This window comes from Portunus trituberculatus, chromosome 39 (genome assembly GCF_017591435.1).
Source record: "Portunus trituberculatus isolate SZX2019 chromosome 39, ASM1759143v1, whole genome shotgun sequence".
NCBI classification, from domain to species: domain Eukaryota; kingdom Metazoa; phylum Arthropoda; class Malacostraca; order Decapoda; family Portunidae; genus Portunus; species Portunus trituberculatus.
Genome location: NC_059293.1, coordinates 2,762,501 through 2,779,336, shown reverse-complemented (window position 1 = coordinate 2,779,336; position 16,836 = coordinate 2,762,501). Strand labels below are relative to the sequence as shown.

The 16,836-nt window shown below is 40.1% G+C and overlaps 1 protein-coding gene and 1 long non-coding RNA gene across 3 annotated transcripts in view; one reads left to right on the top strand and one right to left on the bottom strand.

The window, feature by feature from the left end:
• Nucleotides 1–1,621: 1,621 nt before the first annotated feature.
• Nucleotides 1,622–4,943, bottom strand: LOC123515451. Its single transcript, XR_006677879.1, has 2 exons — nt 4,689–4,943; nt 1,622–2,018 (listed from the first exon to the last, which is right to left on the bottom strand). It is a non-coding gene; the product is annotated as an uncharacterized LOC123515451 (long non-coding RNA).
• A 39-nt stretch (nt 4,944–4,982) lies between these two features.
• Nucleotides 4,983–16,836, top strand: part of LOC123515450 (RNA-binding protein 39-like) — a 31,381-nt gene continuing 19,527 nt past the window's right edge. Inside the window, exons 1-6 of one of the 2 annotated variants that reach the window (XM_045274022.1) lie at nt 5,025–5,105; nt 8,389–8,450; nt 8,991–9,070; nt 10,242–10,590; nt 11,142–11,206; nt 15,517–15,978. In XM_045274022.1, coding sequence (XP_045129957.1) covers nt 10,477–10,590; nt 11,142–11,206; nt 15,517–15,978 — 641 coding nt within the window. In that variant the 5' untranslated portion in view covers nt 5,025–5,105; nt 8,389–8,450; nt 8,991–9,070; nt 10,242–10,476. Of the gene's footprint in view, nt 5,106–8,388; nt 8,451–8,990; nt 9,071–10,241; nt 10,591–11,141; nt 11,207–15,516; nt 15,979–16,836 lie in introns of both variants that reach the window. The other variant, XM_045274023.1, reaches the window with a different exon arrangement.

Below are 16,836 nucleotides of genomic sequence, written 5' to 3'. Positions count from 1 at the left end.
ACATAACTTTGTTTATGGTTAAGTGAAGGAATGATGATGAGGAAATCCTTCTAGGTATCAACATAAAGATGTGCTTGTGTTGGCAAGAGATGGTCATCCCTAGCGTCCCATTGACACTTTAAGATCCATCTGAAGTTTTTACAGGAAAATCCTTATTGTATATTATTCTATTGTTATTTACTTATTTATTTTATTTATTTATTTATTTATTTTTATTTTATTTTTTATTTTTTTCTTTCTTTCTTTCTTTTTTTTAATGGCCTATAGCATCTGTAGGCATACTTGAGGAGTATACGTAGGAAGTGCTGTTCAGCTTCCGCCCATTAGTGGCACCGGCAATTTTATTTATAGTGGTACCCATATTAGGCCCCATATCACCACCCAAGTGCATCTTTGGTGTAACCATCTAGAACCTGGGTATCATGGTGATAGGGAGGTAACTTTAAACCACTTGACAAATGGCATAGCTTCAAAGTGGTGGGATTCAAACCTACGCATGGACATCTGCCCAATCCCACACTCACCACCTTATCTACTACACCACTGCCTCCCTAATACAAGACCTTTTTGCTTCTGACACTTTTATGAAATAAGTTTCTAAAATAATTACAAGTAACAAAGTACCTATCCCATATGATCCCCTTGGATAAATTTTTCTACAAACCACGCTCAGTCCATTTGGGATGCCTCAGACTGTTCCACACAACTTTTTCTAGATGACATCACTCTTGATTTACTAATCCATATATATTTTATTCTAAATTTTTATCGAGTTTTTTTACCAACGCTTATTTTTGGACTTGCCCTGTTCAATTTTCCTGTCCATTTAATTTTTTTTCCTCATAACATTGTTTTACTCATCAACAAATGCAGTGAAGACTTAATAGGTAAACGTCTTAAAAGTTGAACTTTACAGTACCCAAATGCAAGAGTTCAACCTGGTACTCAAAGAGCAGCACATGTCGTTGTCTTGTTCTGATACCGGTAATACCAATATTACCAAAGCTAAAATACCAATATACAAATGCCAGTGCACATCCCTAGCTCCCACCATCGTGCTGTGGTCAAGAGAGCAGCAACATTCTTCTGGCATTTTATATGGATGGTGACTCGTCCTCTGACAAATTGTCTCCCTCCTCCTCCCCACCCTTTTCCCCTCCTTTTCTACATTATCCATCACCAGCCTTCACTTACATTAAGTACAAATCAAAATTCTGTAAAAACATTTAAATTTTTGTATACTTAAGGTTTTGCTGAGGTTAGAATGAATTCTGATTTATAGGTATTAGTAGTCAAACTTTTTGATACTCAAACAGCCATTTGGAACAAATTAAGTTCACATATTGAGTCTCCACTGTAATTGTATCAACTTTTATTTCATTTACTTTCTTTTTTCTTCTCAATTCGTAATCCTAAATTAAGGTTTTGCTGAGGTTAGAATGAATTCTGATTTATAGGTATTAGTAGTCAAACTTTTTGATACTCAAACAGCCATTTGGAACAAATTAAGTTCACATATTGAGTCTCCACTGTAATTGTATCAACTTTTATTTCATTTACTTTCTTTTTTCTTCTCAATTCGTAATCCTAAATTAAGTTGTGTAAAAGAAACACTGAGTTATTTGTTTGCTTACAAAAAATCATTACATATTTGATTGCTTACAAATATACATAACACTAAATCTACTTTATAGTACAAACAAAAGCAGTTCCTTGTTTCAGAAAGACACAATGCTACCTTATATTCTTCACACATCCAATATGACCTGTGAATATTAGTTTTGCTTGAACAGCATTTGCAGGTCTAGCTGTCTCATCTCCACAAGCTTCGGCATGTGGAGGGAGGTGGCGTCCTGACGGGCCTCAATGCTTGGCAGGATTACTCATTGGCCCCACCTAGGCAGAGGGCCATCTCAAGTGCCACAGGAACTCCTGCTGACCCTGATGGTGGACATCTTGAAGCTCGTCAGCCAAGTTGAGATATCCAGACGAAACCCCATGAGAGACTTACACCTGCACTGTAATATCAAACAGTCCCTCTTGTAGAGGATCCAGGCATTGCATATTTGGTTCGAGGATATACGTAAAAAGCTTCATATAGTACCTCTCAGCTTTGTAGAGGTGTGTGAGCATATCGCTCTTGTCAATGCCTCCCATGGGGCTGTTATATTTGGCAATTATAGATGGGCATGGCACAGCAATCTTATTATTATTTTTTTTTTCCTTTTTTTCACAAGAGGAAAACCTGCCAAGGGCAACAAAATATATAAAAAAAAAAAAGGCCCACTGGAACTGCAGGTTCCCTAAAAGATTCTAAAGGAATTAGTTAAAAGATAGGGACAAATGTCTTGAAACCTCCTTCTTAAAAGAAGTCAAGTTGTAGAAAGATGAAAATACAGAAGCAGGCAGGGAGTTCCAGAGTTTACCACTGAAAGATATGAATGATTAAGAATACTTGCATTAGAGGGTTGGACAGAATGGGGATGAGATGAAAAAGAAAACCTTGTGCAGCATGGCTGTAGGAGGAGAGGAGGCATGCAGTTAGCATGGAAATAATGATATAAGATAACAAGTGATGCAACATTCCCGTGGTGAGAAAGAGGCTGAAGACAGTCAGTCAGAGGAGGGAAGTTGATGAGACGAAAAGTTTTTTATTCCATCCTATGTAATAAAGTAATAAAGCTGTGTGAGAGGAACCCCCTTAAACATGCGAAGAGTACTCCATATGAGGATGGATAAGGCCCTTGTACAGAGTTAGTAGTTGGAGGGACAAGAAAAACTGAAGACACCTCAGAATGCCTAACTTCATAGAAGCTATTTTAGCAAGAGATGAGATCTGAAGTTTCCAGTTAAGATTATAAATATAGGACAGACCAAGAATATTCAGTGTGGAAGAGGGAGACATCTGAGTGTCACTGAAGAAGAGGGGATAGTTTTCTGGAAGGTTGTGTCAGGTTGATAGATGGAGGAATTGAATTTTTGAGGCATTGAATCTACTAAGTTTTCTCTACCCTATCAAGAAATCTTAGAAAGATCAGAAGTCAGGCATTCTGTGGCGTCCCTGCGTGACTTCCTGAAGGGTTGGTCATCTCTGAAAGGACGTGGAAAGATGTAGAGTGGTATCACCAGCGTAGGAGTGGACAGGCCAAGAAGTTTGGTTAAGGTCATCAATTATTAATAGAAAGAGAGTGGGTGACAGAACAGAACCCTAAGGAACACCACTTTGAATAGATTTAGAAGAACAGTGGCCATCTACTATGGCTGCAATAGAATGGTTTGAAAAGAAACTTGAGATAAAGTTGCAGAGAGGATAGAAACTGTAGGAGGGCAGTTTGGAAATCAAAGCTTTGTGCCAGACTCTACCAAAAGTTTTTGCTATGGCTAATGTGACAGCAAAAGTTTCACCAAAATCTCTAAAAGAAGATGACCAAGACTCAGTAAGGAAAGCCAAAATGTCACCAGTAAAGCGACCTTGACGGAAGCCATACTTGCAATAAGATTGTGAAGTGACAGATGTTTAAAAATCTTCCTATTGAGGATGGATTCAAACACTTTAGACAAGTAAGAGATTAAAGCTATAGGGATGTAGTTTGAGGGATTAGAACAGTCACCCTTTTTTAGGAACAGGCCAATTGTAAGCAAACTTCCTGCAAGAAGGAGAGGTAGAAGTCAATAGACATGATTGAAAGAGTTTGGCCAGGCAAGGTGCAAGCATGGAAGCAGTTTTTGAGAACAATGGGAGGGACCCTATCAGGTCCATAAACCTAGCTTCCGAGGGTTTAGGCCAAAGAGATCATGGAAAACATCATTATGAAGAATTTTAATTGAATGCATGAAATAGTCAGAGGGAGAAGGAAAGGGTTTGGACAAGTCCAGAATCATCCAAGGTGGAGTTTTTAGCAAAGGTTTGAGAGAAGAGTTCAGCTTTAGAGAGAGACGAGATGGCAGTGGTGCCATCAGGATTAAATAAAGGAGGGAAAGATGAAGAAGTAAAGTTATTGGAGATGCTTTTGGCCAGATGCCAGAAGTCATGAGGGGAGTTGGACTTTGAAAGATTTTGACATTTTCTATTTATGAAAGGAGTGTTTGGCAGGTTGAAGAACAGACTTGGCATGATTCCGGGCAGAAATATTAAGTGCATGAGATTCAAGAGATGGAAGGCTCAAGTACCTTTTGTGGGCAGCCTTTCTATCATGTATAGCATAAGAACAGGCTGTGCTGAACCAGTTTTAAAAGCTTAGGTTGAGAAAAAGAATGAGGAATGTACGCCTCCATGCCAGACACTATCACCTCCTTTACTCATAATCTTAAGCGGAAACTTCATCTCATCTCTTACTAAACTGCTTTTATTAATCGTCCTGAAGCGTCTCCGCCAGTTTTTCTTACCCCTCCAACTGCTATAAAGTGTAAGTTTGTTAGAGCGTGCGCTATGCACTACCTTAAACACTAAAGTTTAGGCGGCTGCTGAAGCGGCTAATGATTTTTCCCATATATTACGTATTCTGTTTAGTTTCCTGACAGAAAACTATTATCGTTGGGAGTACGTATATAGCTACAGTAGGCAAGGGTGGCAGGCATGGCCATGATGAATTAAGGAAAAGCAGGGGTAACTGAACTATCAAGCTAATAATATAATCTAAATTGTTTATATTCCTTTTACTTGACTTCTTTTACCTATGCAGACTTACAAAATGAATAGATGAGTAGCACAAGTCGGTGTTCGGTGGGATATTACTCTAGGTGGGGATGGAGGCATGCTGAGAAACGGAAAGAAGTACAATATTGAACTGGCTCATCATTTCTTTCCATTCCTTTTGCCTGGCTTTACTTTCATGTAGGTCAAGAAGATAACCATCACGGCTCCTCAGCAGCAGCAGGTCGATGATGGGAGTACGTAGGCGGAGATGGCAGGGAAGGCGTGATAGGGGAGGTGGGAGGGAGAGGGAGGTTAGGGGGCCAAGGAGTGAAGGGGGGGAGGGGAAGTGTGGCCTGCTGCTGCTGCCTCTGCTGCTTCAGTCTGCCGCCGTCACACCAGCGAGCGTCCTTCCTGCACTGCTGTGAACCCCGCGTGTGGCGCTGTATTTCCTCCTCTACTACACAGATGAGTGAGTTATCTACATTTACACTTCATTCATCGTTTTCCCGGAGTGCTCTGAATCTTTTGGGGGCAGCGGAGTGGCGGTTGTTGAAGCAGTGTGGCTGTGGTAGTGGTAAACGTGCGTGTGTGTGAGTGGATGGATGTGTGTCACGTAATGGCGGAGGAGCCTGCTGGCCTGGTGGCGCCGCATTGTAAGCTATAGCCACCCTTGGGTGTGCTGTACGGGCTCCTGGTTACACCTGCAGCACGGAGCAGTTGATGGCAGATGTTTGCTGTAAAGAAATGATTAACGGGTGGTTTGGATAAAGGAGAAGTAGGAGGCGAGAGGTGATCGATAGGCGGGAGGCCGAGGGAGAGGGTTCAAGGAGGGAGGGGAGACCACCTCCATTTTATGTTATAGGATAAACTTTACCTGTAGTCCACGTAGCTTGAAGTGACGAGGGTGCGGTGCGCGGGAGGGTGGTCTGTGTTGCTGGTGGCCTGGGGAGTGTGGAGGAAGTGAGCCGTGGAAGGTGAAGTGAAACGGATTGGGATTGTGTAAATAAAAAATAAACTAAGCCTACTCTTCTTGATCTTACTTTATTTGTGGATTATATATGTCGTTGTTTTCAAGTTTGATTTTATTATTATTACGATATTAAAACGTTTTGTGGCAGAGATTATTTTGTTTGTCTTGGTTTTGTGCAGCTCGAGTTCACTTGTAGATGTTGTTTAGCTTTGAAGGCAAACACCTCCATCACATCTCTACCCTGACATGTCCATGGCAAGTTATAAGGTCTGGGATGGGGAACAAAAATCTGTGAAATTTGGCTTCCTAACCTAACCTTTTTCGTGAACATGTACTAACCATTTGTCCTGATGATTATTTTGTGACGATGCAATATTAATGGGTGTGGGTAAGAGGAAGAAACCTGCAAAGCTACAGATAATGCCACACCCTTCAGGTACAAATAGCCTTCCTCCATAAGTTTTATTATTATTATTATTGATACACAAGTACACGTTTTTAGGTTCTTACCATTGGAGACTTAATATCACTGCCACATTACTTGAAGTGTGGATCACTTGGCTGTGGCATATCTGCCAAGCTACTGGGGTGTCTTGATAAGATTTTAAAATTTTGCTTTATTGTTCATAAGTTTGTGTATAGAACAGTAATTAAACCATAAGAGAACCATATGTTTTAGTGATTCAATATTTATTTGTTTCAAAACAAATGCATAATGAAAACAATATAAACAGTGCACATGACAGTATAAACACCAACTGACGAGCTGCTGGAGTATGAATTGAGAAATTACCCATTCATCACTGCCAAGGAAATAAAGGAAGGACACTCCTATGTGTTGGGAGAGGTGTCATATAAAGGACTTTTTCAAATTGTTTATAACAAACAAACAAAAAAAACATTGCATGTGGAGAAAATGTAAAGTTTTCAACTTGCTCCAAAAGACTTGAAGATCATAGAAATAACTTAAGGCTTAGGTATGCTGTGGTTTGTTTGGCTCCTGTGGCCACTGACTGACTTAGATCATTGAGTGGCATGCATGGCTCTTGTCACTTCTGATACAGGTAAAGGAGGCAGATGGAACCTGAAGTTCAAAGTCTACTTCATATTTTTTATTGTTGGTTAATTAGTTTGAATGCAGAATTTATGTCAAATAAAAATTGTTTTCTTTGAACTTATATTGTGTAAAATGCATGTATTATGTTTGTTTTCAAAACTAAAAATATAAAAAAATACTTTGTCATGATTATTTACAATAATTCTGAATTATTTTAAGGTAAAGTTTTTCAAGTAAAAATACATTGCATATGTTTGTGCCTAAAAACTCACAAAATTAGCCAATAAAGACAAAGAGTCTGAATGTGGTCTGAATGAGTCAGTATTGAGTGATGAGTCCCCATCCTGACCTCAAGTGGAGTGTGCTACTGTCATTCAGTCTCTTGTCTGTGCAGCTCAAATTCACTATCTTGCTTCAATCTCTCTCATTATTATGTGGTAAGGGTTTAAATTTAGTTTTAATCCATGCAGTCTTCCGAGCAGCTATAACTAACATCACATCTGTCCACGGAGGACCCATTGACGTCTGTATCTTGTAGTAACAACTCTCTCTATTGACATGCTTGTAAGATTGCTAAGGGTTTCCAAATTGGACAGTTGGCACCTCTCTCTCTCTCTCTCTCTCTCTCTCTCTCTCTCTCTCTCTCTCTCTCTCTCTCTCTCTCTCTCTCTCTCTCTGCTTGGTGCAGCAACCATCATCATACTGCCTTACATGTGTTATAAATTTACACAAAGAAATAGTATATATTTAGTTATTCTTATGAGTCTTACATGGTTGTGCTTGTACAGTATCAGACAAACATACTGCTTACTATAGTAAAGTAGGTAAGGCTGAGTAGCACGTGAGATGATGGAGGCTGGTGGCCAGACCAGAGGGGACATCATACTGCCATCCATAACCATCCCCCAAGGCAAAACTAAGCCAAAATTAGTGTTATTGTTCTTTTTTGCCATTAGTTTTAGATAATGTTGGAATCATTCATGCAATAAGTAAAAATTATTTGTGCTCAGGATTGAGATGGGAAAAAAAAAAAACTTAGGGCTGTATACTTAATCTAGAGACAAATTTCCTCCTCAAATAGGGCTAATCCATTCATCAGCTTAAATACGCAAGTCAAATCAACTGCTTTGCTTCAGTTTCTTGTGCAGTGAAAGGCATCTAACCAAACAACCTCCTACCTGGGGTGGATAACAAATGCATGTATGCCTTCAGTGGATGCAAGATGGCAATCTCCAGATAGATTATAAGTTAGTGTTGGACTAGAGTTAGTATAGTGCAGATTAGTCATTGAACAAGTAGTAAATGTATGGGGGGGGATTTAAAGGTAGGCACCGGTAAATGTGTGGGTAGGGAGAGGTGAAGGCTCTGCTTTTCTGCCACTGCTGCTCCCCAGGGAGATGGTATCAGGAGCTGGGTAGAATATTGCTAGGTGGGAGAAAGGAGAGGGAAGAAAATGAGAGGAACAGAGCATGCAATGATGGGAGCAATTGTAAACACATGTTATGTCATAACACTTATGTTATGTCCATCCTTCTTGTGAGATAAGGCATTGTTCATAGATTGTTGGATGGGAAAGGACTCATTTGCCTCTATAGTTGTGCTTGAAGAATACAGTGTATTTATTACTCTTAATGGTATTTAGTGTAAAAACAATTTGATGAATTATTATCAGTCTTAAGAAATGTAAAAGTTCCATAACTAATTATTTATTCAATTTGCTTGCAGAGTCAGAAATGACGGATGACCTTGATGTAGATGCCATGTTAGAAGCTCCATTCAAGAAAGAGGTGAGTGCATGTCTGAGGTGTTGCAGTGTGTCCTGTCCCAGGTATGATGTCTCCTATATAGTTCTCAAATCTTATCTGGTCCACATGGTGCTCATGATGAAAGATACATGTTTAGATACACAAGATTTTATCATGATACATGAGAAAGTTTCTGGTAGATAAAATGTATAATACATGATTTTTCAGTTTTGCAGAAATGTATGAGGATGTTTACAGAGCAGAAAGATGATGTTTTGAATGGATGTTGCATGCAATATTACAAAGAATAGGAAGATAATGATTCTGAATGGTGTGACTAGTTATATGGGTGTGCCAGTGTCTGTATGTTGGTATATATAGATAGACCTTGCAGTCTTGTAGAAGTGTGCTCTAAGGTATACATGTGTTATGTGGAACAAAGGTGCTCTTCAAGAACATTTGCTGTCTTTAGATTTAACTTGGAGAACCCATCCCTAAACTTTGACAAGGCTGCAAGTAGGTGTGTAAGTGGTTCTGCCGTTTGCCTCGCTGATCTTCTCTCCCCATTCTCTGTTGTTTTAGATAACCTATTCAGTCACTGTCTCCCACCCTCCATGATAAAACGGTCGTGAGCTCGAATACTGTGCTCCCTCCATCGCCAGGTACTGGTAGTACATAAGGTATAACTCTTGTTGATCAACACAGTGACAGGTTACGTCTCCTGTGTCACAAGTTTTCAGCCATATTCCATCCAAGTCTTGTCATGCATAATAAGTGCCAACAGTGGTGACCGTTTTTTGGTCCCAAGTTGCAGACCTGAGGTTTAATCATGTAGTGGGCATGGTTCAAACCTCTCTCTCTCTCTCTCTCCTGACTCACAGACTGGAATGTGGTAGTAAACTTAAAGATCACATCAGCAGTTCATATTCTTGGCAAAATGAACTAGGGATATGGGAGGAAAATGGGCAGTTGTATGCTTCTCCAGGCTTCCAAAAACTCTCGTATTCTTTTTTGGAAGGGCAGAGAAGTTTGAGCTGCTTGGTGTTGTATATCCCTGGGTCATTTTGTCAGGCTGTGAACAGTTGCAACTCTGTAAGTCAATTACTAAAACCATCTTACCTCATTGCTCATGCTCAGAAAAGTAGTTTGTAGTAAGTATGGTTTTCAGTGAGTTTTAAGTGATATCATGTAAGGGAACATTTTAAAATCTAGTAATTGAATGTTTTTATTAGACATGCAGCATATATATATATATATATATATATATATATATATATATATATATATATATATATATATATATATATGAAATAGTATAATTGTTCCTTGTTAAAGTTATCAAAAGTTATGGTCTTTTAAAGTAACATTATGGTTCATTGAATTTTTGTATTATAATACATTTTAGTTCAATTTAGGAAAGAATGTAGCAGATCTTGTGCATTTCCTACTTGGACATTTGGTTGTATAGTGTTTGGGGAAAAAAAAAAAAATATGTATCAGTAACATGCTAACTTGAAGTAGAAACCCGTCATGGGAATCTGATTCCATTCATAAGCTTGCTGTATCATCTTTTTTTATCATTGGATTTTTATCATGATTCATATATAACTTGAAATTGTTTCCATATTAAACTTACTATGATTAGATAGAGGTAAAGAAGTAAGGTTCTGTGTTACTGAAATTTGAAAGCTGATGGAGAAGTAGTAGTGAACTGTGGCCTCCTTGCACGATGGTACCAAAGTGAAGGAGAGAACAAAATAAAAGTGGTAATTGGTGCAGCAGCAGTGTGTCCCGTGGTGGCCTTGGTACTGACAACTTGGTATCTCCACTCAGATGCTGGCGACGGCAAGCTCACTCCACCGAGGGATCTCGCTCCTTACTCACTCCACTCAACACCATCATCATAAATTGACCACAATATTTAGTGTTTATGTGTCATGATGAGGACATTCAGTAAAACAGGTATAAATTCTTTAAAGAAAGTGCTAGTTATGTGGTCAGTCTTATTTTATAATCTTTTTATTTATTTATTTATTTTTATTTTCCCCTCTTGTGCTGTGACTGGTGCATGTGTTGTATATTGGTGCAATATAACTCCACATTGCGTCAAGGCTCCAGTCTAAAGTTTGCGTTTTGCAGGCGGTCGTGCCTTGGTTGGACCCTACGGCTAGAGAGACATCAGGTACTAGCGGGCTGGAGGCAGCAGCATTATGTTTACTATATTGGTGCACAGGGCTAGAAGCTGCCCTATGAAGGGTGAATTTTAGGAGGGTGCATTTACCCTGTATCTACCCTTCTGATTCTAACAGTGACCTTTTCACTCACTGTTAGCACCAGAAGGGTATCTTGATGGTGGTCTTTTTGTTTGTTGGAAGTGAGCATGGTGGCTACAACAGTATGCTACACTAAGTATGGCTGAGTGTGTGGTGTGACTGTGATGAGGAAAGATTTGTAGTGCAGACCTCCAGTGTGATGTGGACTCATCTGTGTCCACTAAACACTAGCCAAGAGTTCTTTCAGCTGGATGGATCTGCTATTTGAATAGGACATGACTCTGCCAAGCTTATCTTCGAATCCAAGTTATTTTACTTGGTGGGAGAACATTGTTTGTTTATAGTACCTTTGTAGATAACTAATGTGTGGCTGTTCTGTTTTCTTTCCCCCACCCTTGCCCTTCTCCCACCACCCTCCTGACTGGTGCTGCCGTTACACCGTCTCTTGTGCTCCCCCTAGGACGCCACTTCATCCTCAGTGGACGCCAAGCCTAAGGAAAATGGACACACTTCTTCAAAAGACAGGTGAGAGATGGTAATACATTAGGCTGAGAAGTCTTCATGCCTGACTGTAGTTTCTCCAGTCTAACTTGGCACATTGATACATTGGCTGTACCTGTTGTCACTTTCATATTCAATAGGTGGGCAGCACTCTCTCTCTCTCTCTCTCTCTCTCTCTCTCTCTCTCTCTCTCTCTCTCTCTCTCTCTCTCTCTCTCATATCCTGTGCTCTATCTAAAATCTTGGTGTATCATGTATTACTACTTGAATTATTGAGTGGGTTTTTACTTGAAGATGGAAGAGACTCCCAAAGCTGCATCCAGCTGATGTGCCTCATGCCCAGGTCAGATATTAATTTCTGCAGGGTTTCTGAGAGACCCTGCATTCCTGGTCACTTTGTCACTATGGAAAGTACTGCAATTTCCCATTCTCAGACAGGTGAGGTCAGGATCTCGATGGGGTTAGGGATGGGGGATGAGGTGATAATGTAGACCAGTTATAGCCAACATCCCAAGTACCAAGTTAGTCTGGCAGAGCTATTAACACAAGCCCTTGTAACATTAGTGGTCATGAGTCCATACCACATTATAAGGTGCATTCTTACAGTTTAAGGCAGGCATCCACACAACTCATCACTGATACTTGTCCATGCAGGTTTTTGTGTCTTTAGCCGTTTTCTGAGTGATGTATGTATTATATATAAAAAAAATTTGCATTTGTCATGAGGAGCTAGGCTGATAAAACAAGATCAGAGGTACTTAATTGTGAGTGACGGCATACATTATTGTTCATTGGTTCATTGGTATCCAGCATTGACAACTAAAATGTCATGAATATTGACCACATTGACTCACCATCCCAGGGAATTAGATGCTTGGCCAAGGAATTCTGAATGAGATGAGTAGCATGCAATTCAGGACAGGAGGATTTGTAGAATCTGGGCAGTTGACAGTTGCTTCATGACTGTGCCCCTGCATTAATTTTGTTCCCAACCAATGACTGCTTGGCCAAACACCTAATGCATCAGGTTGACTGGGCATGTAGAGAGAGAGAGAGAGATCAGACCACATGACTGTAGTTCACCTCTGATTTACAATTACACACACAAACACACACACACTGCGTAGTATAGTGGTTAGCACGCTCGACTCTCAATCGAGAGGGCCGGGTTCCAATCCCAGTAAGCGGCGAGACAAATGGGCAAGCCTCTTAATGTGTGGCCCCTGTTCACCTAGCAGTAAATAGGTACGGGATGTAACTCGAGGGGTTGTGGCCTCGCTTTCCCAGTGTGTGGAGTGTGTTATGTGGTCTCAGTCCTACCTGAAGATTGGTCTATGAGCTCTGAGCTCACTCTGTAATGGGGAAGACTGGCTGGGTGACCAGCAGTCGACCGAGGTGAATCACACACAGCAACGAGTATGCATAGTTTAAAAAAAAATTGGTTAAGTGTAGATATGGAGACGGGGCCACACGAGCATAAAGCCCAGGCCCTGTAAAACTACAACTGGGTAAACACACACACACACACACACACAATTCAATGTGGACAAAAGCCATGTCATGGAAATGGGAAAGAGTGAAGGATGACCCGTGGGAATCTATAAGATGGGAGATGAAGTAGAACTAGAAAAAGTAAAAAAGGAAAAGGACTTGGGAGTGACGATGGAAGAAAACAATCAACCGGTAAGCCATATTAATAGAATTTTCAGAGAGACATAATTTGCTAAGGAATATTGGATTAGCATTTCACTACATGGACGAAGAAATGATGAAGAAATTGATAAGTACCATAATAAGACCCAGATTGGAATATACAGGAGTAGTGTGGACCCCTCATAAAAAGAAACACATAAGGAAAATGGAGAGACTACAAAAAATGGCTACAAGAATGGTTTCAGAATTTGAAGGGATGACATATGAGGAGAGACTAAAGGCTATGGATCTACCAACCCTGGAACAGAGAAGGGAGAGGGGATCTGATGCAAGTTTATAAATTGATTAACGGAATGGATCAAGTGGATAATGAGAAACTGATTTTGAGAGAAGAATATGACATTTGAAGCACAAGATCACACAGTAAAAAACTGAGGAAAGGAAGATGTCTGAGAGATGTTAAAAAATATAGTTTCCCACAAAGATGTGTTGATACTTTGAACAGTTTGAGTGAGGAAGTGGTGTCAGCAAAGAGTGTGCATAGCTTTAAAGAAAAATTGGATAAGTGTAGATATGGAGACGGGGCCACACGAGCGTAAAGCCCAGGCCCTTTAAAATTACACACACACACACACACACACACACACACACACACACACACACACACACACACACACACACACACACACACACACACACAGCAAGAAGGAGCAAAAGGAGGATTGTGAAATACTGCAGGAAGATCTAAATAAGATCTGGGAATGGAGTAAGAAATGGGAAATGGAATTCAATGTGAACAAAAGTCATGTCATGGAAATGGGGAAAGAGTGAAAGACGACCTGTGGGAATCTATAAGATGGGAGATGGAGTAGAACTGGAGAAAGTCAAAAGGGAAAAGGACTTAGGAGTGACGATGGAAGAAAACAATCAACCAGTAAGCCATGTTGATAGAATTTTTAGAGAAACATATAATTTGCTAAGGAATATTGGAGTAGCATTTCACTACATGGACAAAGAAATGATGAAGAAATTGATAAGTACTATAATAAGACCCAGATTGGAATATGCAGGAGTAGTGTGGACCCCTCGGAGAGGCTACAAAAAATAACTACAAGAATGGTTCCAGAATTTGAATGGATGACATATGAGGAGAGACTAAAGGCTATGGATCTACCAACCCTGGAACAAAGAAGGGAGAGAGGAGACTTGATAAAAGTTTATAAATTGATCAACAGAATGGACCAAGTTGATAATGAGAAACTGATCCTGAGAGAAGAATATGACATCCGAAGCACAAGATCGCATAGTAAAAAGCTGAGAAAAGGAAGATGTCTGAGAGATATTAAAAAATATAGTTTCCAGATGTATTGAGACGTGGAACAGTTTAGATGAGGAAGTGGTGTCTGCAACGAGTGTGCACACTTTTAAAGTAAGATTGGATAAGTGTAGATATGGAGACAGGGCCACACGAGCATAAAGCCCAGGCCCTGTAAAACTACAACTAGGTAAATACACACACACACACACACACACACACACACACACACACACACACACACACACACACACACACACACACACACACACACACACACACACTGCTTGTTAGCTTGATAGTATTCTCTCAGCTGTCATGGCTTAATTTTACTTTGTGTCTCCACTACTAAGAATTTTGATTTAAGAACACTAGAAAATTAGGGAAGCTGCAAGGAATCATCACAACTAGATTTGAAATATGCCTACTTATCATCCCCATCCACAGTTTTGTCCAATCTTGGTTTAGAGCTCCCTATTGACTTAGCCTGATTACTGAGTCCATTCCATTCATTCCATACATCCACCACTCCATATGAGAACCAGTTCCTTCCTATCTTTCTTAAATCAAAATTTTTGTAGTTTCAACCATTTATTTCTTGTAATGTGGTTGCTGATCCTGAGGATTTTTGCTTACCTTCCCTTTGTTGTAAACCCTCATACCACTTATAGGGTTCTTTTAGGTCCCGTTAACCAACGTCTCTCTAAGGAATGCAAATTTAACACCTTCAATCAGAGTGAGGAGTTAGTGTTGTCCAAGAAGTGAGTGGCATGTGAGCTTTAAGATCTGCAAGCTGGCAATCACGAGTCTTGAACATATTCTCTGAGATTGTGGCGAATTAAACCCACAACATGAACTTACAGTACTCGTAGTATATGAAGAGAATGTGCTCTTTGAGTTCTCATGCCATAATGAATTTGGAAATCTGTGACTTGTGTCATCATTGTTTTCTGTAAGGCATTTGGTGACTGGTGCAGGAATTGAAAACCATTGTGATGATTTACTTGGTCAGGAATGTAAACTTTGATCCTCTTGATTGTGAGCTGAGCACAAAGTACATGCTCCACCAGGCCTTACAAGTACCAAACCATTTACTATGATGTGGTTTGAACTATTCTAAAATTTGGTTAGATTGTTCATCTCAAGTTAGTGTTTTTTTTTTATATAAATAAGTGTTTTTTTTATATAAATAGTTCATAGTGTTTGGGTCTTGTAACTGAAACTTTTATCATTGTAGTAAAGCAGACTGACCATACACTCCATCCATTGTGACCAAAATGTGGGTGATATGCTGTAAGTAAGGCTTATCTTGTACATTTTATCACAAAAGTATTAATGGGACTAACACAGTCATTACTTTATTTCAGAAAAGATAAAGATAGAGACCGAGAAAGAGATAGAGACAGAGACAAGGAGAAGGACAAAGACAGGGACAGAGACAGGAAAGACAAAGACAAAGATAGAGAGAGAGACAGAGGTAAGGACAAGGACAGGGACAAAGATAAGGACAGAGACAAAGACAAGGATAAGGACAGGGACAAGGAAAGGAGGAGACGGTCTCGCAGCAAATCTCGTGACCGTGACCGCAAAAAGAGAAGCAGGTCAAGAGATCGCAAGAAAAAGTCCCGGTCACGCTCCAGAGACCGTGAGCGCAGAAGGAGATCCCGTTCAAAGTCACGGGACCGGCGCCGCAAGTCACGCTCCAGGGATCGTCGCCGCAGCAAGAGCAGGAGTCGTGACCGCCGCCGCAGGAGTCGTAGCCGTGACCGTAGAAGAAGTCGCAGCAGAGACCATCGCCGCTCCAGATCCAGAAGCAAAACCCCAAAACAGTAAGTCTTTGGACACTATTTAAAATTCAGTTGTCTGTGTTTCTAAAAGAAATATCAAAATATCATCCAAAATTGAAGGATTTTGGATGATTCGTGCCCCCACAAAACCTGTTATATTCCTGTTATTACCTTCACGTATTCCTCTCATAGCTTTTAGTGGTTATAGTTATTGTTGGTTTCACTGGTGGTGGAACGTGTTTAAGAATTCATGGTTCATTATCCAACTTTCATTGATACCTGGTAAGGGTGCTCTATGGTCGTTAATGGAGAGGTGCACAGTTGCCAGTAGTAAACTTGGCACATATATCTCCCAGTAGCAATACCTGGCAGATCCACATCAGGTGAAGACTTCAGGTTTCCTTTGATTGGTTAAACCTCCTCAAAAACTAAGCCACTTGATCCTCCCCTGTCCCTTCCCATGACCTCAGAACGTCACCACATCATCTCCCTCTCCACCACCCTATTGTGTGTGTGTTTTCTTTATTTTTATTTGTTCCTTGTATTCATTTTCTCCATTCATAGCAAATGTAGTATAGCAATCTCTGATCTTCCACTTCCTCTTCCTTCTCCTCCACCGTCATCTTTCATATATATGCAGTGGAGATTCAATACTAAAACTTAATTTGTTCCAAATGGCCATTTAAGTATTAGAAAGTTTGACTATTGATACCTATATATAAATCAGGTAATTCGTTCCAGCCATTGCCAAACCCAAGTTTAGAAAAAAGCAGCATTTTAATTTTGCAGTCCCAGCTAGCAGTGGCGCACAGTAGCAGGGTTGGCCTGTCTTTCATGGGGTTGTGTCCTGGCTAACACTTCTCTTCCTTTGTTATATATATATATATATATATATATATA